General features: G+C 44.3%; 1 protein-coding gene across 17 annotated transcripts in view; it reads left to right on the forward strand.

Annotated features, from left to right (window-relative positions):
- The window catches only part of BANP (BTG3 associated nuclear protein), a 117,838-nt gene that overhangs the window by 20,942 nt on the left and 72,672 nt on the right, over window positions 1-24,224 (forward strand). For 16 of the 17 annotated variants that reach the window (XM_070612473.1, XM_070612477.1, XM_070612483.1 and 13 more), the window contains 3 exons: window positions 6,402-6,540; window positions 10,881-10,972; window positions 12,890-13,089. In XM_070612473.1, the coding sequence (XP_070468574.1) occupies window positions 6,471-6,540; window positions 10,881-10,972; window positions 12,890-13,089 (362 nt within the window). In that variant the 5' untranslated portion in view covers window positions 6,402-6,470. Of the gene's footprint in view, window positions 1-6,401; window positions 6,541-10,880; window positions 10,973-12,889; window positions 13,090-24,224 lie in introns of those variants that run through there. The other variant, XM_070612490.1, reaches the window with a different exon arrangement.

Consider the following 24,224-nt stretch of genomic DNA (forward strand, 5'->3'; position numbering starts at 1 on the left):
CAGAGACTTTTACTGTATATAACTGAGGTTGGAATTGAGACTTTCCCCCACAGTTTATGCCTAGATATTTAGTTGTATGACCATTTTTAAAAAGTGTGTTTTTCATTTTGAAAAGGTGATGAATGCACATGATAAAAAATGCAAATATTATAAAAGGATGAACAGTGAAAAATAATTTCCTTGTCACCCTTTAGGTCCCAGGCATATTTTGTGTGTATCTAGCATATTACTTTAAAAAAAAAAAGCTTGTTATACACATTCTCCTCCATTTATATTCATATAATCCCCCATCTTGGGAAGTTTTCCCTTAGATCTGCCTCATTCTTTTAAACAGTTTGGTGTTCCATTGTTTAGCTGTGCAATACTTTTTTTTTTTTAGCAACTCCCTGTTGCTGTACATTTAGGTCAGATCCATTCTTTGGCTGTGAAAAGCAGTGCCTTAGTTGTTTTGTTTTCTTTGGTATGTGGATCTTTGCACAAATGTGTGAACCTGAGTGTTAGAAGGACTCCTGACGGGATTGACAAGGTCAGGGCTGTGACCAGTAACATTTGGATAGCTTTTGCCTGATGCTTGTCAGAGTTACACAGTTTACACCCCCAGCAGAAGTGCAAGAGAGCGCCTGTTTCATCTGATACTCTTCCTGCACGGTGTCACACTTAGTGATTGTTGCCAATCTGAGAGTTGGAAAATGTTGTGTTTAAATTCGCATTTTAAAAATGACGCAAGAGGTCGACTTCTTTTCATGTTTAAAAGCCTTGTGACTTTTTTTCTGTGAATTTACTCTATTTCCTATGCTCATTTTTGATTAGATTTATTAGTCTTTTTTTTCTATTGCTGTGAAAGAAGGAAATTAGCTCATTGGTGTATGTGTAGCAAATATTGTTTTCCAGTTTGTTTGAATTTTGCCTTTAAAAGCCCCTTTTATTAAATATAATGCAAATATAGAAAATGAGTGTTTTGTTGCTTCAAGTCACCTTTAATTTATGGGGACCTTTTGATCGCCCCTCACCTACATGCAGTTTATTTGCTGATTAAATGGTATAGTTTGCAGAGTTTCCCACAGTTTGAATTTTGGTTTTGCATCGTGCGTTTCTGTGGTGTTGTCAGGCATGTTCTTCTGACCCCTGTGTTTCCTGTATGTTGATAGTATTAACTTGGGCATTTTCATTTGTCAGTTTGTTTTGGTGGCAGCAAACTGACCTCATAGGTGGTGGTGTGTTCTTCATTAAATAAGGCGGATCCTGGGATCCGTGTTTGGTTTTCTTAGTGATGTTAACAGCCACTGAAGCTCCACCACTAGATTCTTAACTCCTCAGGGACTGCGTAGTGAGGATTGTTCTTCATTTCTTTGCTGTGATACTTCCATACAGAGAAACTTTTTATTTTTCAGTGGTACAATTTGTATAGAAAGTGTCAACTTAAAAGCCAATTTGGAACCAGCCCTGATGGCCTAGTGGGTAAAGTTCAGCATGCTCTGCTTCAGCAGCCCGGGTTTGGTTCCTGGGCGCAGAACCATGCCACTTATCTGTCAGTAGCCATGCTGTGGTGGGGGCTCACATAGAGGAACTGGAAGGACTTTAAACTAGAATATACAACTATGTACTGGGGCTTTGGGGAGGGGAAAAAAAAAGAGAGGAAGATTGGCAACAGATGTTAGCTCAGGGCAAATCTTTCTCAGCAAAAAAAAAAAAAAAAAAAAAAAGGAAATTTGCCAGTTATTTTACCCTCAAAATGAGTTTATTTGGGTATAGCCCAAAGAATTGCAACTTGGAATATGCATGCTACAGCAAACCATAGGCAGATCTAAAAAACAAAGGAGGGAGCTGCTTTTATAGAGAAAAGGAGGAGTGGGGAGGGGCTGTTCTAAATGAAAGACCATTGGAGGACAGTAACAGTTCAGGGCGGCAATGGCTTCTCATTGGCTGGGCCATGGCGTTTCTCATTGGCTGAGCTGTGGCATTTCTCATTGGCTGAGCTGCGGCATTTCTCATTGGCTGAGCTGCGGCGTTTCTCATTGGCTGGGCTGTGGCCTTTCTCATTGGCTGAGCTGTTGCTGGGTGGAGTGAAGTCTTCCCTCAGTAGTTAAAGTAGTTGTGCTTCCTGTGGAAGGTGCAGGGTCCACCTCTTCCTGTTTGGTGTCATTGAGGATGTGTGATGGGGCATGAGAGCTCCCCCTACAGGCTGCCCTGACTCCAGTTTAGTTCAGATTTCTTTTATTGCGTTCCACAAAAGGCAGGATAAATGCTTGATTCTTTCATCATTACCATTTTAAAAAGATTAATGACTTAGTTCCCTAGCACCCTCCAAAGGTGACCTTTTTTTGGTATCATTTTGAACTCATGAATTTAAAAATATTTCCCTTTCAAGCCATTGACATTGTTAACCTTCTTGATGGTCAATCTTTTTCATCTTTGGCCAGGAGGAGCTTCTTCAAGTTAGCCCCCGATTCCTTTTGATATAACCCTGATATCTTTGGCAGCTTCCTTACGTCTGGCTTAACAAGATGTTCTTGGCTCATCTTGCATATTCCTTGCTTCGGGTGGAATCAGCCACTTCTCTAAGAAGCTCTGATTTCTTTTGGTGGGAGATGGTATTTCAACACCTCAGTCTGTGCTCCAGGCATGTACATGGTTATCGGATTGACCACTGTTTCTACGCCTTTTTAGTGGACAGAGATAGAGTGTATGTCTAAACATATGTTCCCAAGTTCATATTTCCAGTTCAAATCCACAGCTCAAAGGTCTACTTGACCTCTTTTATCTGACCTTTCAAGAACATCGGGAACGGTAGAACTGGGATATTCTGTAAGTCCTTATTTGCACACAGAACATTCTCAGAAGGGAGTTCCAACACTACCACTCAGTGTGACTATTGAAAATTGTTAAAATTTGTTTCGTATATGTTCTCCCAAATTTTCTCCCCATTTTTAAACAGTTGAATTGTATCTACATCATCAGAGCATATAGCCATTGCATACTACACTTTCTCCTTTATATTCTTCATTTAGTCTTATTTCTACATGTAAATATAGAATGTTCACCACTAACCAGTTTGTGTTGTCTCTTCTAGTGATTTTGGTTTTCTGAAGCATGTTTTCTAGCAGTTTCCTCAGGAAGGGTTTGTGGGAATACTATTCTCTGAGTGCTGTATGTTAATAAAAGTTTGCTGCCTTTGTACTTGAAAGTCGTTTTGTCTGGTTATAAAAGCTCACATTTTTTCCCCTGAGTATCTCAAATATGTTAAATATATTTTCTTCTGTCGTAGTTTGATGACCTAATTTTTTTCCATTATAAGTCACCTGGTCTTTTTGCCTGGCTGTCTAAAGGAATTTTTCTTTCCTTTAAATACTGTTTTTATTAGAATATGTCTTGGTATTGGTGGCTCTGCTTTTTTTTCCTCACCAGGTTTGTTTGTGATGTGTCTTTTCCATAAGTAGTTTGAAACATCCCCTCCCCTCCCCACCTTCTGGAGAGTTTTCTTGAATTAGAGTTTCAGTGTTCCCTTTTGTTGCTTGCTTTGGTTTTCGTCTTTAGAGTCTTCTATTATACGTATGTTGGATCTGCTTTGCCTGTCACTATGCTACTTTTTCTTGAACTTTTTTCTTTCATTTTTTTTTAATTCTTAAAATTTTCATTCTTTTCTCATTTTGCTTAAGGCACAGTTTGTGCATTTGCTCTTGGATTTCTTCTAGATTGATCTTCATTTCTGAAATTATTATTTTTTAAAGTTCTGATTGTTTCTGAGTTCTGTTACCTCGTTTCTGAGTTTTTCTACTGCTGGTTTATGATTGATGATATCTTACATCATTTCCTTCATGTATTTCAACTTGTTTTGAATTTCCTTTTTTGAGGAAGATTAGCCCTGAGCTAACAACTGCTGCCAATCCTCCTTTTTTTGCTGAGGAAGACTAGCCCTGAGCTAACATGTGTGCCCATCTTCCTCTGCTTTATATGTGGGACACTTACCACAACAGCATGGCTTGCCAAGCGGTGCCATGTCTGCACCCAGGATCTGAACTGGTGAACCCCCGGCTGCTGAAGCGGAGCACGCAAACTTAACCACTGTGCCACCGGGCAGCCCCTTGTTTTGAAATATCAGTATAGATTTTTCATCTCTTTTGAGGACATGTCTTTCTAGTATGCTTTCATCATCTGTAGCAATGTTATTTTGCTCCACATTCTCTTTTAAAATGTTATCTGTATGTGAGATTTCACCTCAGTATTTTCTGTTCATTTTTGTGTGGCATTAATTTTCTTGAATTTGAAGGGAAGCTTGACTTAGAATAGTTTTTCTAATTTCAGTGTTCTGAAGCTCTGTCTTCTGTTGATTTTAGGAAGTTTAAAAAAAATGTGGCAGCTTATTTTCTGAGCTCACTGGGCTCTGTCTTTCTCTCTCGCCCTTAGACTTTCATTTTCCTCTTTCTGTTTCCCTGTCCTGTACATCTTGTATTCTATCCCCCGTCATCTCTTTTCAGTGTATTTGGCCTAGAAGGGAACTTCAGATGATTAGAGAGTTCATGGGGCCCAGAATGTTCTAGGCCTTCTGGACATGACTGCAGACCCCACTGCATTTGTCTGCTCTTGGATTGTGCTCACCTGCTGTTTTCGGCTGCTCTTCCCAGATTGACCCATTGCTTCTCTCTGCTCCTGCCTCACGCATGCTTCTGCCATGACCATCTCGTGGCTGTCAGTGGTGTGTCCCCACCCACTCGGAGTTTGGACTTCCTTAGGACACCTGACCACTCAGTGTATTGTAGATGTTGACCTGGATTTGGGTTTTGCCCTCCTAGTTGTTCCATGTATCTTTACAAGGGGATTTGGGGAGATTAAAAATCTCTGTCAATGCCATCTTTCATAGTTGGATGTTTAAAGTGGTCAGTCGTAGTGCCTCTGAGGTTCTTTGTTTCCCTCCTGTTTGTCATCAGTCTCTCTTCTTTGTTAAGGACAATTGATGTTTTCTCAATTCATTCAGTTTTATGTGAAGTGGGAATAAACTGGGAAGAAAAACACCGTTGCCATTTTATTGATCATATGTTCAATTATATGTTTAAGCAAAAATGTTGTATTTACTCTAGAAAGGAGGATTTAGGACAGGAGCTTGGTTCCTCCTTCTGCAAATTGTTGTCCCTAAGAAATTCTGGAGCTGCCACCGTTTAAGCTGTAGAATTTAAATCTGGACAAAAGAGAAGAGGAACCATGTTATTTATAGGATTTAAGAACATGTGTGAAACCTGTGAATTTAATTTTGTGCCTGTTGGAACTTATCCATTAAAAGCAGCTGCCAGTAGACTCCTAGTTGAAACTAGATGATCTGAAAATTTTAATTCAACTCCCCTCTGCCCCACGGGAGTTGTGACTTGGGACAGTGAGCACTTACTGATGAAAGGAACTGTGCCACAGAGAGCTGAGCGTGTGGTTTCTGCCGTCAAGGAACATGTGGTCGGGTTGGAGAAAGACAGTTTATCCTGTAAACTTATTTTATATTTATTTATAATAATTAAAATATAAAGTATAATATGATAAAAATATTGTGGTGACATTGATTCCTCAGTTCTCCAGGGCATCCTGTTTTCACATACTGTGTCCCTATCTTTGGAATGACATGGCTTCATTTTTGTTTTGGAAGATAAGCTCTCTTTGGGCCTAATCAAAGTGTTTCAGGAGCAGGAAGAACGTCACTGACTGTTGCAGACACAGTGTTCCCCCCGGGGACAACTCAAACCAGAGGCGGCCCCTGCCCTGGCAAGTGCAGTGGTGGGCGGGACGGCAGTGCCCCTGGGGCTGTGGCAGTGGGGTGGTATTGCATGCAGGTCTGCACTGGCAGCCAAAGGAAAGCAAAGCAGAGGCGCTTAGAGGGAGGGCGGTTTGAGTGGCAGAAATGGTGTGTGCGGACAGCCTATGTGGAAGGGTGCTTTGGGTCAAATTCGGGACGTGGGGAGGTGTGTTACTGGGGGAGACCAGCAGTGTGGTGGTTTTCTCGGGTGAGGTGTGTCTAGCAGGGGCTAGCACCACCACGGCCCTGCTCCGCGGGGAGCAGGCGAAGCATAGGCTGTGCTCTGTGGGCAGCAGGGGACTGCTGGAGATGTGGCTGGGGGATGACGTGTTCACGTGTTTTAGGAAGGGGACTTAGGAGGCGGTGTGAGGGGTGCATTGATAAAGAGAGAGGCTGTCAGGTAGGGGCTAGTGGGGTGGTTAAGACAGAGGCAATGAGCAGTGTTTTTGAGCTGTTTCTCAGTTCTCAGAGAAGACTAACCTTTTGGTGGTTTGGGGCAACAAGAACCCTACATTAAAATCCACAGACGTTTGACATCCTCTTGAATACACATGGTTAGCAGTTGCCATCATCTCCCAGGTCGCAGTTATTAATCTCCCTCTCTTCTGTCTTTGGTTTTGTTTTACAGGCGATAGAAACCCGATCCTGCCTGAGTTTGGTTCTTGCTCGTTGGCTGGCCTCTCCCCTCTCCTTCTGGATGATGTCGGAACAGGATCTGGCGGATGTGGTGCAGATTGCAGTGGGAGACCTGAGTCCTGATCACCCAGGTACAGAGCTGGGGGACAGCAGGGGAACCGTGCTTCTCTCTGTTCTTTAAAAATCCAGCAGAGCTCCCAGAAGTTTTCTTTCCATTAAATAAAGCAAGAGAACAAGAGATGCATGCTCTGTGTGAGAAATGCAAGTCTTAGAGCGTGTAAACAATCTTAGACCGTGCATCCATTCCCAGGTGGGTAGCCCTCCAGCACCTGCTCCGCTCTCCGTCTTCTGATGTGTGCACAAGCACGTCCAGCCTCTGCTGCCCCCCACCCCCACCTGCACAAGGTTCCACAGCCTTCTTCCTTACACCTCCTCCTTTTCAAAATTCCCTCTCGGCCTGTGTTGTGGCCGTCTTCCCGTGTTGGTGTGTACAAACTTCATTTTTTGACAACCACGTGGTATTTCCCTTGTAGGTGTATCCCAGTGTAGCCTCTTACACTGTTTGCACTGGTGTTCTTTTAAATACCCCCCTGCCGTAAAGATCCATGCGTGTATCTTGGCAGATGTTTTTGTAGGGTAAGTTCCTAGAAGTAGAGTTGCTTTGTATGTTCAGAATTTTGATAAGACACTGACAAATCTCCCGGAAATGTCTTATTTTGTTATTCTTCCATCGACTGAATGTGAGAACAACTTTTTTTTTTTTTTGCATTAAAGTTTTGTGTGTTTTATATTGTGTGAAGTTTGATGTGATGAGTACACAGAGTTAGGTCACTGGGTGTTTTGGTTGCCCGGCTATTCTTTCTGGAATAGCAGAACTGAAATGCTGACTTTTGTTTTCCCCACAGAAAAGAGAATTTTCAGAAATCCCATAAGAAAGTATAATGATGTCTATCTTGTGTGATCTATTTGAAAAATAGAAAAAGTTCATTTGGAATTAGTTATGGTATGGAAAGAGAGTAATATAATATATAAAATATAAATAATTTGGGGGTTAAATGAGCTTTCACAAAGAAATGAAGGCGCTCCTTCAGAAATGCTATTCTTTGGTCCGTTTCCCCCTTTATTTTGCTTCTGATTGGTTTCTGAGCAGCACTCTTAACTGGCAAGATCAGTGTCAGATCACTGAACAAAGCTGGGGCATAGCGGTGTTGCCGTTTAACCAGAGTTTCTCAGTCAAAGCTGAGCAGTGTGGCTGGAGCGAGACCGTGCGGCCTTGGCCTCACGAGCCCCACACCTCAGACACCGCTGAACTTAAAGAAGCAGCAGCACTGTTGTTGGACGTAACAATTCTGAAAATATCTGTGCAGACTTTGGGAGGTGAAGGACAATTTCTTTAGACAGTACGTATTGCAATGTTATAAAAGAAAAATGTTCCAGTTACATAAATTTTAAGCATTTTTAGGACTATTAAAATTCTGACAGCTTACATCCCAAGTAAATTCTCTCTCTCTATAGATTGCAGTGCAAGGAAGGCTTAGCGAAATCATTTACAGTCTTGGTTTTGTTCCATCTCTGTTCTTTAATTAACTGGCAGCTACAATTTACTGTTTAATGCAAACCTACTGTGTGCAGGGCTCTCTGAGGCCTTCAACAGAAAGCCTGCGATCTCTGACCTAGAGGAATTTGCAGGCAGCCAGCAAATACCATAGTGCATTACACACGTTTGCACCCGGAGTGTGTTTAAGAGTGAGATTATTTTTTCCTCATCTCTAAAATATGACCTTTGTAATATTTAAAAGCATAGTTAAGCAAGTAGAAGAAATGAAAATTTCCCATAGTCCTAGCGGTAGAACAGCTTTTAAATTGTTGGCATGTACGTCCTTCTAGTTTTTTCCAATTTCCATTTAAAGCAGAAATGTTTAGATTCTTCTGACTCTGCACGTGCTCCCCGTATGGTGGCACTTATTCTACCTGTCTGCACCTCCCTAAGATGGGAGCTCTCATCAGGCCTGGCTTCCAGCTGGTTGCCATGGCTTTAAAATGAATGCTGGGTTCTTTAGTCTAAATCTAAAAGTAATGCACGCAAAATTATACAAAGCAGTGCAGCAAAGGATGAAGAAAAAAACAAACTCACAGTCCAATAGCCCTGGAAAGTCACTGCTGGAACCCTGGTGTGTGCATCTCAGTCGTCTTCACGGGCACATTTCCTTTTACACGTCTGCTTGCTGCCCTTACTTACAACCTTGAGGGACTTCACGCTGCCAAGGGGCACTGAGTCTTCTTTTCTGTAGTTACAAGAAACTAGCTGTTTGGCCCTGGGCAAGTCACTTAACCTCTCTGGACTGGTTTCTATTCAGCAAATTAGAAGGATTAGAATGATTGCCAGGTCTCTCTCTGTCCTCCCAACCCTGGTCTAAATTACCAGTTCCTAATGGAAGTAAATAGGCTTTGACTAAGCTTCTGAGAATGTGTGTTTTGCTAACCACAAACACTTGTAGGTATAGATTTTTCCTTTTTCACTTAATGAGAACTCATTCGCACGCATTGCTCTGGAAAGGCCCCTGCAGCCAGGTCCATGGTGTGTGAGGCACAGCGCTTAGGTAAGCGGGTGCTTCTTGTTCTTGTTGGCCCTTGGCTGGTTCCTGCCGGGTAGAGCTTTGGCTAATTTACCTCTAGGAGATCGGTTTCTTGCTCTTGCCTAGGACCTGTGAAAGGTTCGTGTTCGAGCCCTAGGATGATTCACTGTCTTTAAATTTGAGACCTTTGAGATGAATCATCTGGTATGTATAGGCTGAAAGGCATTGACACTCTTTTTTAATCGAGATCTTCTTGGAAGCTCAGTATATACAGCCTGTTGAAGTGGAGGTGCTTTGACTGAGCTGGTGGCAGGGACCGCAGAGACCTGTGCTTCCTGTGCTTGCCCCCAACCTTCCCTTTGCAGATGAGGAATCCAATGCCAGCAGGATGTGCTTTGCCCATATCTGTGGATAGCCTTGTGTGTAAGGGGCTGGGGGGTGGTCTGCTCTGGGGGGAGGCTGCCACTGCTGGTGTCACAGTGTGAGTGGACATGAGTTCCGGTATCCAAGTGGGGCTGGATGGAAGGTGGATGGATTTCCCTGTGTGGAGGTGGCTGGGCAGATGGAGGTTTGGGCAGGGTTGAGGGGTGGAGCCGGGACGTGGCCAGACAGCACTGTCCAGGTGAGGCTGACATCGTCTGTCCACAGCGAGCTCATCCTGCTCGGCTGTACCGTGAATGTCTTGGACAGGTGGATGGATGATGTGCCAGTGTGTGCGTGCACCATAGTTTATGCTCCGTTGGTGGCCCCTCTCCCATTAGTGCTACAGCAACACGCTTCTGTGCATGTGTACACACACAGTATCATAATATGCGTGTTCTCTGTATATACCTATATAATCTGTATTCTCGTATACTGGCACTCATTTCTGTACAATAGATTCACACGCTGCTATTACTGTTAAAAAAGTGAGTTGAAGCCATCAGCTGGGAGGGCTGGCCACGTGACAAGGCTGAGTGGAGAGGAAGGATGCAGACAGGTCTATTGATAGAGGACCCTGGCCCTCCCATAGGCGTCTGATGTTTGTGTCCACGTGTGAGCAGGTGGAAGGAGGCGAGGAGGAGCACACCAGGCAGTTAACATTGTGGCTTCGGGCCGGGAGGTGAGCAGGAGAAATCCTGTGGTGAAATGGAGAAGTACCCATGGCCCCATGTTCAGCAGGAAGTGTTGAATATAGATTCTGTCCATAGTCGCCCACATGGACATGTTGAAAGACTGTTCGAGGCACAGGGTTGGGCTGTGCAGAGATGAGGTGATTGTGGATAGTTTTGGTCTTTGGTTTTGTGGTTATCTTTAATATTGTTTCTGTAGTTAATTTTAGACGAAAGGAAGGCATCTGGGACCATCTTGTGGCAGGCCTTGAATCTGTGCCGAGTTGCTCTTCCGTGGGGAAGCCTCGAGGATCAGCTGAAGGGTGCTGATGGGGACACGTTGAGTCCAGCGGCACTGTGCGGTGGCTTCTGTGGAGCAGCCTGTTAAGTTGGAGACTGTCTGGTGACCAGCACCTAAGACAACGTAATAACCAGAGAGTGGTTTTGGTTTTGAAATGAGATAGCCAACAGGCAAGGCTTCCGGTTGGGAAGAAATCATTATTATTGATTAGGTTTCATCATGCCGAAATTCAGACAGGGTGGCGTAACAGAGCATTGAATGAGAAGCACATTAGGGATGTAATTTACCTGGTATCTCAGTTTTTCTTGAGATTAAGGAGATATCCTGTTTTCTGCCTGAGAATTTTAAGTTAAAACTGTAGAAAGGTAAAATATGAAAGAGGTTGCGCCGTTTCTCATATAACCTTAAGGTGTCAGAACTGTTTACTGTCTTGATTTTAAAACAGTTCTATAAAGCTTGTCATATTGAAGTTTAAGTCTTTTGTTTTTGCTGTTGGTTTTCAGTTGTGCTGGAGAACCATGTCGTAACAGATGAAGATGAACCAGCTTTGAAACGCCAGCGACTAGAGATCAATTGCCAGGACCCCTCTATAAAGGTAAAAATACAGCATATTTCATTATTTAAATCTTAGTTTCCTAGGGCTGCCATGACAAATTCTCAAAAACTGGGGTGCTTAAAATAACAGAAATTTATTCTGTCACAGTTCTGGAGGCCAGAAGTCTGAAATCAAGGTTGGCAGGGCTGTGTTCCCTCCGGAGGCTGCAGGGGAGGGTCCTTCCTGCCTTTTCTGCCCCTGGGGTCTCCGGACGTCCCTGGCTGTGGCCGTGCCCCTCCGTCTCTGCCTCATCTGTACGCGGCCTTCTCCCCATGGGTCTGTGTCTCTCCCCTTCCTCGTCTCTTCTAAGGACATGGTTGTTAAAGTTAGGGCCCACCCTAATCCAGGAGGATCTCATTTCGAGATCCTTGGCTTATTACATCTATAAAGACTTTTTGCAGAATGTGACTGCATTTAGAGGTTCTGGGGATTAGGACGTGGATGTATTGTTTTTTCAAGTCACCGTTCAACCCCCTACAACATGCGTAAAGCTGCTTTCTCTCCTTGAAAAGTATGAAGAATAAACATCATTTAGATTAAGATTGCTGCCACAGGAGGCGTCTTGCCCTAGACCCGTAACCTACTGTGGATGGAAGGAAAGTGACCAATTCGTGTGGCTGATATTTCCCACCAGTGACGAAGTACTTCTGCGCCTGTCGTTTAAGTCCTTAAATTTTGGTTTGTTCCCTGTGGTCTTGGAAACCTCTGAGTCAGTCCATCAGTGATGTTGGATCTTTGGATCTCCTTGGCCGGTCTGGTGTTTACAGTCACATCAGCGCGTATGAGAAGTTTAAGAAAGCCAAGCAAGTGAAAACCGAAGTAACTTTTCCTGTAATTCCTCTGTTTGTCTGGGGCATCTGTCTAGAAATATTCAGTTCCTGTTGTTAACAAGGAGGAGCAGCATGAGTAAACGGTAGGGCCCTGTCAGTGCAACAGAGGCTGGCCATCGTCCCGCCCGTGTGCTGAGGGCCCGGCCTGCTCTGAAGCTCCTCCGGGCCTCCTGCTCCCCCTGGGCTGCCCCCTCACTTCCGATGTGTCCACCTCAGGCACTTCACTCTGGTCAGTCAAGGGCACTAAAGAAGAATGGCAAATTCTTCGTGACTTTCAGCTGCCGGCTCATAAGCCAGCCTGCTGCTAAATCGAGCTTTAAGAACTCGCTCCTAACCAGCACTCTGATCCCCGGATCACCTGGTAGGACCGGCCTTTGGTGTTCGTTGGTTGCACAGTACTAGTCTTACCTGAACAACACGCTTCCATCTGTATCCTGTTGACTCTCGGCAGCAGTGGCGGCTGTGGGGAGTGAGAGCTTCCCCGTCTGGTTTGTGTATTTGATCCTCTTCTTGGGTTTGGAGTCGTGCATGTCTCTGCTCACTGGGATTCATTGGACTTAGCAGTTGGGACTCAGCAGTGACACTGGAACCGGAGGCTGCTCTGCATGTCGGCCACTAGGTGGCGGGCTTGCTGTTCACAGCAGCACGGGAACCTCGGTCCCACACGGCAACTCCAGGCAGTTGGGAATAATGTGAATGTGCAGGGCCGCTGGTTTTCAGGCCATTTTGAGGATAGGTGTCATCTATTTTCATAGTTAGGAAGATTGGTCTAGTTTTAAGTGTAAATCTACTGGTAAACAGAACAGCATCCTGAAGACTACATAAAGTTTTTGTGTGGACGTAAGGTAACTAAGAGGCTCAGCTGCACGTAGGAGTAGAGCCGGGGCTGTGGTGTTCGTTTTCAGTACAGAAAGTTGAGCTTCTTACTCAGATGTTCCTGGCCTGTAACTAAAGAGCTGCAACGTGGGGATGGTTCTGTTGGAGTAGATACAGTTGAAATGAGGAAGGAGCTGTCTGGTGTTCCTTGGAATTGTCTCCTTCCAGTCCAAGATGTCCCTTCTGAAGTGTATCTTTGTTTCCCTTTCAGTCATTCCTGTATTCCATTAACCAGACCATATGCTTGCGATTGGATAGCATTGAGGCCAAGCTGCAAGCTCTCGAGGCGACGTGTAAATCGCTGGAAGAAAAGCTGGATCTGGTCACGAACAAGCAGCACAGCCCCATCCAGGTCCCCATGGTGGCAGGCTCCCCTCTCGGCGCGACGCAGACGTGCAACAAAGTGCGATGGTAAGAACAGATGGGGCGCGGGAACGCCCTCGCCGGGCTCGCAGCTGCTGACTCAGTTGTTCTGCACGCGAGGGGCTCTGCCCCAGCGGCATCCTCACCGATGTTAGTTGGGCCAGAACCACACACACGACATTTGCCGAATGACTCAAAGTCATTCTCACATTTTCTTCTTGACATAGACCAGACTGGTGCATCTTTTCTTTGGAACTAACCCACCAAATCTTTGAAGATGTCCATTTGTTTGTTCTTTCCTTTTCTATCTGGCTAGTCTTCAGGTATTTTTCTTCATAAGCAGTGTTTGTAAATTTCACTTGAGTATATCAAACTTTCCATTCACATCTGTAGTTCTTACTGTGCCTATTTTTTAAAATCTTTAGAACCTAATCGTAGTGAGGTGTGTTGTAGTTTATGTGCCGTTTGAATTGAAACTTGATGGAGAGTTTAGTTAGATTGGAAGGATGTCTCCTAGTCCTTGCCCTGTTTATAGATGCGTCAGTCCAAGGCGCCCCTCAGATGCTGTAGCTTCTGTGAACAGCTCCCACGGGGCTCTGGGCAGCACTTTCCATCAGTCCTGTTGGTGTTTTTATCCTTTTCCACAATTGGCAACACAAAAGTCACATTGGTGGTGGTGGCACAATCTGTCTTTGTACTTGCTGAGAGCTCGCAGCATTTTCATTGAGGGCTCTGCTCTCTCTGGACCGACTGCTGCCTCCCGCCTTGTGTGTCTCGGGAGCGAGGGCGGTGGCTCGGTCGGGTCGGGGCGCATGGCAGATTCAGAGGAGTGTGAGCCACAGTGAGCCGGATGGATGGCGGCCGGCCCTCCTGCCGGCGTCTGCTGGGTTCCGCCTGCCCATGTGCTCTGGGGACAGGAGCAGCACTAGGGGCTTTGTGGACTTTTCAGGGGAATGTGGGATCGAGGAGGGGTTCCTGGTTGGTTTTGGGATGCTCCTGAACATGCCCCAAGTTCAAGGTGACCAGCTGTCCTGGTTTGTCTGGGACGCCTGTGGGTGACGGCTGCCGTGTGGCATAATTACTCTAGCCTCCTCTAACTCTCCAAAGTGTCCTGCTGTGTGTGTTTGACACCCTGCACGGCCCCAACACCTGCTCTCCAGTTGGGGGGGCACTCCAGGGCTCTCTGTCCCCAGGGGAAGATGGGATAGGCCGTGGTGTTGCTCTGAGACAGGGCCTTTCACCTGTGTCCGTACTGTGTCCTAAAGGATCACCAGGTATTTTCTCAACATCTGTGAGCAGGTCCTCTGTGCAGGCAGTGAGGCTCAGACTGGTCAGACCCAATCCCTTTTTTTTTAGAATAATTTTTTCGTAATGCCTTTTTATCCTAAAATGCAATGTTTAGAAGATATAATTTTAAAAATTAATATAATGCCTTAACTGTAATGTAGGGAGAAATAAATTATAATGCAATGTTTAGAAAATATAATTTTAAAAATTAATATAATGCCTTAACTGTAATGTAGGGAGAAATAAAAGGATAACAGTGTATAGTAAAATAGCATGTATTTTAAGGTGTGAATGGTTGAATGAAATGCGCAAGGAGGCAGGGAATAGGCCAGATGCCCAGACATCGTGTGTCGGGTCCTGGACCAGGAGGGCTGTCCCCCTAGGGACTCTGATACTGCCTGGTGATGGAATATTACAGAGTGATGAGCAGTTCTTGATGAAGTTTCAAGTTTCAAGTAAAGCAAGGTATACTTTTCTCTAGACTTGAAGAATTCCTGGAAAATTCAAGTTACATTAAAATTATCCAAGAATATTTTGTGTCTAAATGTAGAAGGGAATAAGATTTTGGGCTCAGAGAATTAGAAGCCTGCTTTTCACTCATGTGAATGTGTGGGGCATTTGAAATTTGTGCAGGAAGAGTTTTTGTTAGACAAGACAGTCTCATGCATTAAAGGATGTTGTAACCTCCTTGAGCTATACCCACTGAATCCCATTGGTAACCAAATATGTCCCACTGGATTGCAGAATGCCCCCAGTTCTCCTCCACTGAGAACTATTGCTCTGAAGGGTAAGAGAAGAGCAGGTGACACACTTCCTGCCTGTAAGTAAGAGCCGGCATATTCTGAGGATGGTCCTCCTTGGTGGTCTGTCGCTTCTCATCTGTGTCTGGAAGAGGTGACCTTCCTGAGTCGGGGGAAGTGTTGGAAATCTGTCCATTCAGGCTCCACTGTCAGTGCTTGCGCTGCTTCCATCAGGGTCGGGTGGCCGAGGACGAGTGCGGACGCAGCTGTGTTTGGACCTTGAGGATGGCTTGTTTTGGGATTCCTTCTGTGTTGGGAGCAGGGCATGTTGGGAGGTGAATAGGCTTCTGCTGTCACGAATTATCCTGGTTTGAACCTGCCGGGTGACCTCGGCCAAGTGGTAGTCGTGTTGAGTCTCAGTTTCTAATTTCCTCATCTGTAAGAAGAAGCCTCTGGCCCGGTGACTGGGCTTGCTCCCGGGCTCGTCAGCTGCAGGTTTCTCTTCCAGTTCTGGTGATGGGACTGCCCCCACACACTCACGCCGGGGGTGGGGAGAGGTGGGCACTGCCTCTGGGAGCTCGTCCTTCCTGGCTGGTGTGCATGATCCTCTGGGGTTTGAGTTGTCAGATGACGGAGCTGCTCGCTTGAATGAAGCCATTTCCAGGCTGCACGGGGCCACTGTCTCTCCGGGGCCACTGTCTCTCCGGGGCCACTGTCTCTCCGGCTGCCTTCAGTGTTCAGTGATTACCGGACTACAGGAAGACACCGTTAGCAGCTTTCCTGGTCAGGAATTCCACCATGCTTCCCTCTTCCAGGGGTGGAGTTTATCAGTTAGAGACCTGCTGTGGTTTCCTCTGTGTGTGTGTTAACGAGTGGTAAAATAAAAGTGAAGTTTTCTAAAATTCACTCAGATGTATAATCTAGTTAATCCAAATCAGTTAGGTTTTCTGGTTTTAAAGAATTGTATTGGTGAGATAAAATCAACCCATTACAGAATGCACTTATTGTATATTGGCACAAGCTTTATTAATATTGTAATAAAACCATTACTTATTAAGTTAATGTCAGTTTATAGAAGGAAAAATCATTCCTCTGTTTTCCCATAGGCGTATTTTTTTTTTTTAAAGATTGGCACCTGAGCTAACAACTGTTGCCAATCTTCTTCTTTTTTTTTTCCTTCGTTTTTCTCCCCAAGTTCCACCAGTACCTATCTGTATATTTTAGTTGTGTGTCCTTTTAGTTGTGGCATGTGGGACGCTGCCTCAACATGGCCTTATGAACAGTGCCATGTCGGCGCCCAGGATCCGAACCCTGAGCCGCCGCTGAAGCGGAGCATGTGAACTTAACCATTCGGCCGTGGGGCCGGCCCCTCCCATAGGCATATTTTAAATAGGATGTGTATTAATGATTTTTAAAGAAGAATCTAAATCTGGCATTTCTCTCACGTAAATTCTGAAATGAGAAATAAAAATTGCCAACAGTTGAAAGCTGTTAACAAGAAATTTTTTGGCCAAGTAAAGGAAAATAATTTAATCTCAGTAGATTAAGGAAAAGAATGTGGGTTTTTTTTGTTTTTTTTGGTGAGGAATATTGGCCCTGAGCTAACATCCATTGCCAATCTTGCTCTTTTTGCTTGAGGAAGATCGTCCCTGAGCTGACGCAAGGGCCAATCTTGCTCTATTTTGTATATGCGACTCCGCCACAGCATGGCTTGATGAGTGGTGTGTGGGTTCATGCCTGGGATCTGAACCTATGAACCCCAGGCTGCTGAAGCACAGCGCATGAGCTTAATCACTATGCCACCAGCTGGCCCCAATATATTTAAATTAGGAAGCTGCTAATGTGTCAAGACATCTAAGTAAATGAGAATTGTATGTCTTAAATGTGGCTAATGGAGCATAGAAGAGGGAAAATCTCCAAAGACAATTAAAAATTGGTTAGCATTCTGAGTAATAAGGTGCTTCTATCAATTATTTTGGGTCTCAGATGTTTAAAATAAAATAAGTATATAAGTCCTAGGTTATTTTATATGCAAATCATATACCTTTAAAAATAACTTAAGATTCCTTAGGCCCACTTTGGTTTGTTATGAATAATGTCATGGGAAGTCTGAGTGTAACCTCACAGGACAAGTGCAGACGCCAGAAAGGTCTTTTCAGTCCTAGTGAGGCCCTTGGATAGTGGATAGTTGAGCAGCTTTCCACTGAAATACCACTCCCCTGTCCATTTGGGGAGGCTGCACATGGCCTGGAGCCAGCCCTGGAGCTGCAAGAGGCTCCAAAATCCACTCACCTGTTGGTTATTTCTAATTAAAACTGGCCTGAACTAGACCATGCTGTCAGCTCTGAGTGTTACTTATTTATTCTCTTTAATCCCTGGAGCACAGAAGGTAGTGGACCGCTGCCAACCTCAGCTGGCATTTTGGATCCCAATTTTCAGATTCTACACCTGAATGAGATTCTCTAAATAAATTCAAAAAAAAAGAAAAGAAAGTATCATGACCAGCCCTGTGACATACTGGTTAAATTAGGCTTGCTTCTCTTTGGTGGCCCTGAGTTCAAGGGTTTGGATCACAGGCGCAGACCTACACCACTCATTGGCCATGCTGTGGTGGCAACCTACATATAAAGTGGAGGAAGATTGGCACAGATGTTAGCTCAGGGCTAATCTTCCTCAGCAAAAAAGAAGAGAAAAGAATGAAAGCCTTTCTTTTTGATGCTAAAGCTTAATCATTGTCATAAAAATGTTTGTGAGATTACTTGGATGGGATTTCATCAACAATCATGTTCTACTTGGGGAAAAGAAAAATGGACTTGAATTCTTCTAGGTAGGTGCTTTTTTCTTCCTTGCAAGTGGTGTACCATAGATTCGGATTTTGCTTAATTTTAATTCTAGTTGTAGTGACTGGAGGTTTTAGCTCTAGAGGTGTTTTCACATTGGTATTGGAAGCGGCAGATGCTGAAGCATTCTGGGCTGAGCTGCAGTCTGTATGTAGTAGGCCTTTCTTCTTTCTTTTTCTCTAAACTTTTCCTCATTTATTGACCCACAGAGAATTGACATATTTGATCAAGAAATTACTTAAATTCTCTCTAATGTGCTGGTTGCTGATTCCATTTGATTTCCCAGAAGGTCTTTGTTTTAAATGTTGATGGCTGTTTGTGGAGAGGCTGCTCTGGTGTTTCAAGTGTCTATGGCTTCTGGGGAGAGAGTGGCTCCTCCTGAGCATTTCTGTCCAGCACTGGTGCACTGGCTGTCTTGGCCAGGTGATCAGTGTTCAGAGTGTTTCCAGTTTTGGTTCACTGACCTTCTCAAAGTGTAGCGTTTCACAGGCTTTAGAATGTGACACATTGAAGATCAGGTTGTTTGAATTGTGAAGAAATGGTTTGGTCTCAGCCAGGACGGACTTGTTTAATTCTTTCCTTATCAAATTTTGAATTTTTGATGTTTCCATTTAATTGTGTACATAGGATTTCTCTTCCTGACTGGTCTACACTACCTTGCACGGCTGCACACTTTCGGTGACCTAAGTGTGATACCGTGTACATGTCAGGGCTGAGTACTAACCAAAGAAAACAGAGTTTACACATATACAACTTAGGGAATTGTTAGCATAATCTGATAATTCAGAGATACGACCTAGTAACCAATGCAGATAATAAACATATGGTCAAATGTTTTAATAGATTGTGCACGTTCTCATGATTTGGAGTACTTCTCTAGTTTTAGAATAACTCTTAGCTCTTTGGGATTGTGTTGAATCTGTAGATCAATTTGGAGAGCATTGTCATCTTAACACCTGGAGTCTGGAGAGGTACACCTCTCCACTTATGTAAGTCTTTAATTTCTCTCAGCAGTTCTTATTATAATTTTCAGTGTATAGCTCTTATACATATTTTGTTAAATTTACCTCTATTTCCTATTTTTAGATGCTATCATAAGTGATATTGTGTTTTAAATTTCGGTTTCCATTTGTTCCTTGGTAGTGTATAGAAATACAATAGATTTTTCTATGCTGACCTTTATTCTGCATCACTTCTAAATTCACTTGTTTTAGTAGCTCTTCCATAGGACTTTATAAAAGTGAATGCAGTCATATTATTTTTAAATAGAGTTATACTTCCTATCAAATTTCTATATCTTTTCTTACATTCCTGCACTGGCTAGGATCTCCATTTCAATGTGTTCTTTTTTATATTTTTACCTTATTTCTAATCTTTGAGTGAGAGCATCCAGTTTTTCACAATCAGGTATGATATTAGCTGTCGGTTTTTCATAGATGCTTTTTATTGGGTTGAAGAAGTTCCCTTCTAGTCCTTATTTCATGGGAGTTTTTATCATGACAGGCATTGAATTTCACATGCTTTTTATGTATCTACTTGAGATGATTGCATGGTTTGTCTTCTTGGTTCTGTTATTACAGTGAATTACACTGATTGATTTCAAATGCTAAACTGACATTGCATTTCCATTATAATAAACCTGACTTGATCATAGTGTATCGCCCTTTTCATATATTATTGACTGATGTGCTAGGGGCTTTGCATCTGTGCTCATGGGGCATGTTGATCTGTAGTTCTCTCTCTTGATGTGTCTTCATCTGTTCTGTTATTAGGGTAATGGTGTCCTCAAAAAGCCGTCTGGGCACTTGTCCCTCACCGTCTGTTTTTTGAAGGTGTTTCTATAGGATTAGTTTTATTTCTTCCTTAAATATGTGACAGAATTTGCCAGTGAAGCCATCTATCTGGGCCTAGTTTTAATTATGAATTCAATTTCTTTAATAAATATAGAACTTTAGTAACGTGGAACTTCTTGAGTCAGTGTTGTTTACCTTGAGTCTCAAAGGGTTTTTCCTTTTCACCTAAGCTCTGGAATTTATTAGCATAATACTTTTCATAATGTTTCGTGTATCCTTTTAAATGTCTGTTGGTCCTCTGGTCTGTGATACTCCCTCAGACATTCCTTGTTTTGTGACTTTGTAGGAGTGCTGGTCAGGTGATTATAGGCTGTCCCTCAGTTGGGATCTGTCTGATGCTTCTCTCACGGTTAGGCTGGGGCTCTGGGTTGGGCAGGGGGACCCAGGAGTGAAGCGCCCTTCTCATCGCCTCTTCCCAGGGGTGTGCGCTGTCACCGTGGCCTCTCACTGCTGTGTTGATGTGGGTCACTGGGCCAAGGGGTGTCTGCCCGGCTCTTCCACTGTGCAATGCTGTCCTCTCCCACCCCTTCCGTCCGTGCTCTTGGGAAGGATGGCACTAGGCTACCCCCCACTCTTGGGGCGGGGAGTCACGCTGCACCTGGGAGGCAGAGCATCTGCTCACGTGACTTGTTATTCTTCTGCACGGGAGATTTGTCTCTTCTTCCCCGTGTATTAGTTAGTCAGTCATTTATATCAGTATGGACTCGTGCATGCTGATTGTATGCTTTGAGTTGGAATCCAATATTACTTTATTTTGTTGCTTGAATTATTCTGTCTTTGGCCACTAGGGCTCCCTCTGTTGACTCGTGTCCTTTGACCCCTCCCCCCAAATCATTGTGGGTTTTTTCTTTGTTTTGAGCACTCCCTTACTTTCTGGCACCACAACATGCTCCAGGCTCATCGTGTTGCTCCCTGCCCCAGTCCTAGAGTCGGGCGTTTCTCCTTTTATTGGAGACCAAGATCTGGGCCCTGGTGTCTCCTGAGTGTCCAGGGTCCCGCTGCAGGGCTCAGTGCCCGTGGGTGTCATCGCCTGTCCCCCCCCCCTCCCACCGCGAGTCAGCTCTCCCATTCTCATTTGTAGTCATTTCTGTCACTCCCTGGAAAGAAGAAGGACAAACATGCATTCCTAGCCCACGTGCTCATCTTCTGATTTGGGGCTGTTGGTTTTCAGTCACAGAATGTTGACAGTGTAGAAGCATGGCCTCAGTGGGGCGGGGTGGGGTGCAGGCTCACAACCTGAGCCTCCAGAGCCTGTCTGCTCCAGAACCTTCTTTCTTAAGCAGCTTGTTTTGAAGTTTGTTGCAGTAGGTTTTCCTGTTTCTTGTGCAGTTGGTTATTTTGAGGGGGTTGGTTTTATACTATGTTTTGCTCATCTCATTAGACATTGGAAAGAAATTTTTAATGCTAATTTATTCTGATCCCTAAGAGTATTATTTTGGATCCTGGTTTTTATGACTTTCTAATCTTTAACCTGTAAGCAATAGAAATAGAGCCTTTACGACAAGTTTTAGTAAACGTTTCCTTGGAGTGCTTGGTGTGCTGATTGCTGGCGTGCGCTGCTGCGGTGAAGAGTCCCTGAGCTTGTGCCGACACGGCTGAAGCTGGCCTCCTGCTGATGCTCGGGGTGTGCGGTGGGCGTTTCTGGGCTTCCCACAGCTCTCCTCATGTGGCTCTGATGCTGGTGCCTTCCATCTGTGCTCTGCCGTCCCCTAAGGCGTCTGGGTCAGTCTGGGAAGGAAGAGACTGGAGAAGGCACTTGTTATTCTTAAGAACGCTGACCTGGGAGTGGCACCCCTCTCCCTGGATCACATCGCGTCCGTGAGCACCTGTCCCAGGGCTGTGTGTGCACAGAAGGAGACCTGGAAATGTAACCTGGCTGCCTAGTGGCTCCTGGTGGACCCCAGCCCGTGTGCCTTTCTTGGGCTTGAGGATCTCGGGGTATCTGATTTATAAACTGAGGATTGCTCCCACCCCCTCTTATTGTCTGTAGAGCAGGTGGACTGGAAGGGTAGATGGCAGTCAGCTGGCAGGAGCTGTTTGGAGTCTCCAAGATGAGGGAAAGCCTAAAACTCCTTTTAAAGGGCTCACCTGATCAGGCCAGGCCCACCTAGGATAATCTCCCTTTTGATTAGCTTAATGCCAACCAGTTAGGACCGTTAATCATATCTGTAAAACCCCTTCACCGCGGCACCCAGATTAGTGTCTGATCGGGTAGCTGGGGGCTGTAATTCAGCCTAAGCAAGACACTTAATGTTATTGTGACAGTTTTTCCATATCAACCCTGCATTCTTCTTAATGTGATGTGGACATTCCATAATTTTTGAAAAATGAAATATTCTTTTGTACAATTTGATGTTTACATAAATTACATTCGTTGAAAGAGTATAATTTCTGGCATACTGTAATATTGATATTTAAAAATACAACTGATTTATTACACTCTTAAGTGTTTTCATTGTAATCTAAATACCATCATCCATTTAGAATATCTTGTGGATAAGCTTTTGACAGTCGTTTTACGTTGTTACTTTTGCTTTTTGAACTTTCATTCTTGATTCTTTTCCCCCTCAAAATTTTATCCTATCAACCAGGCTGTCATACTCCTTTGCAGCAGAAATATGGATAGAAATGGAAGTTGAAAAACTTATTTCCTCTAAGGCCCCAAGGGTTAAAAAAATAACCTTCCAAATTGGGTTCTCGTTACAGTTGTCAGTGCACAGTTGAACTGAACAATATAAAGGCGTTACTCGTTTATAACTAACTCTTAATGATCTGGTATCGGGAGTGTATTCTTGAGATGGATGGGATTGACTTTTAGTTAATTCCTGAATCCATGGATGATTATGACATTGCTTCAAATGGGGTAGGGTTCAGTATTGGCTCCATTTCTGTTTTTAGTTTTTACAGTTTTAACTCCTGAGAAACTTTATTCCCATAAATGAGTATGTGAGAGAGGAAGGGGTTCCTCAGTTCTTCAAGTTTTGTGCCAAAAATCTTCGTGGCCTATCATCAAAATTAATTTTGATGATCTGTGAGCTGAAAACTAGGTCCTCCGTCAGTTCTTTTGAAAGCTAAGAGTTGTAAACCAGTGATTCACCAAAGAGTTTCCCTCTTGGTCGGCAGAGGCGTTTGCTTTCTCGCACCTGGGCCGGCTGCAGACTGCACCTGGGTTTGCCTCTATAGTTTGCGCATCCTGGATGGACAGTGCACCTTGGTATAATTGGATTTAGAGGTAATTTTTTTTTTAAGTGGGAAAAGGCTTTGTGGAAGGGAATAAACACGTAGACAGAGGTGTTTTCTCAAGGAGAATCATTTTTAGGAAATAGTACATTCTGCAAGGTGAGGATCTGGACGTCGATCTGCCGAGAGCTGTCCACCCCTTGGAAGCCTGGGGGTGCCTCAAGGGCTGCAGTTATTCCAGCTTGAAGCTGCTTGCCTCAGAATGTCATTTCCTTCATCTTCGTTAGTAAGGATCTTTAGGGGGAAGACGTATATTTAGTCAAACAGCTTTGTGCGATGGTGGCATGAATACATTTTAGTCTGCTTCTGGTAGGACTTCTCGAACCTTTGGTGTGCTAGCGTCCGTTGGGATTTCCAGTAGGGAGTGGTTGTCTCCTCAGCAGGATCGTCCTTTAGCTGCTCATGGGTGAGAGGGAATGGGAAGGGATGTGTGCGGGGATCCTGGGAGACACTGGTGTTGCACAGAATACGCTTTGGGAAAATACCAAACTCCTACAAACCCTTTTTGTCGGTGTTTTGATCTACGAGAAGCATGAATCGTCGAAGACTGTGTGTGCCACAGTGTAAGTCCAAGATCACCTGGGTTACTTCTGATGCCTGACCTATGGATAGGTCATCAGGATTTGGTGGGTTACTTTGGTATCACCAACGAACAAATAGAATAATTGAAAAAAATACTAACACCTTTGGGCGAAATGCACTTTATTTTAGAGAAACACCTTGTGGTCCTATGATTTATTTGAGCATGAAATGGTGCCATTTGTGCCCCGATTTTGGGAGGGGGCGTTTGACAGCCCTGTGGCTGTGGTACCGGGCTAGACTTTCCTGTGTGCTTTTGTTACATGACGTCTTCTCACATAAAAGCGATATTTTCCCCCGAGTTGTTTTTTGGAGAATGAAATCCAGGGATAGCATTCTTTTCAGGTAATATTACTGTGCCTTTCAAGTGCGCCTTCTTTTCGCACTCTTCCCTCCACAAGAAAGCACACTCGGAGATTTCCTGTGGCCGTAAGTGCCCAGGGTCGAGAGGAAAGACTGCAGATCTCAGTGAGTGGGTGCCCGAGAGGAGCTGTGGCTGCTGTGTGGTAGACATGCAGTGCTCCCTGGGGAGGTCGGTCAGGGCTCTGTTCTTGCTGTAACCATCTCCCTTCAGAGCAAACTCCCAAGGCCCTATGGTTGCAGTTCACACACTTTCCCTGCGGAGCCTGGAGGTGGCAATGTCT

The sequence above is a fragment of the Equus przewalskii genome, chromosome 3, assembly GCF_037783145.1.
Source record: "Equus przewalskii isolate Varuska chromosome 3, EquPr2, whole genome shotgun sequence".
NCBI lineage: Eukaryota > Metazoa > Chordata > Mammalia > Perissodactyla > Equidae > Equus > Equus przewalskii.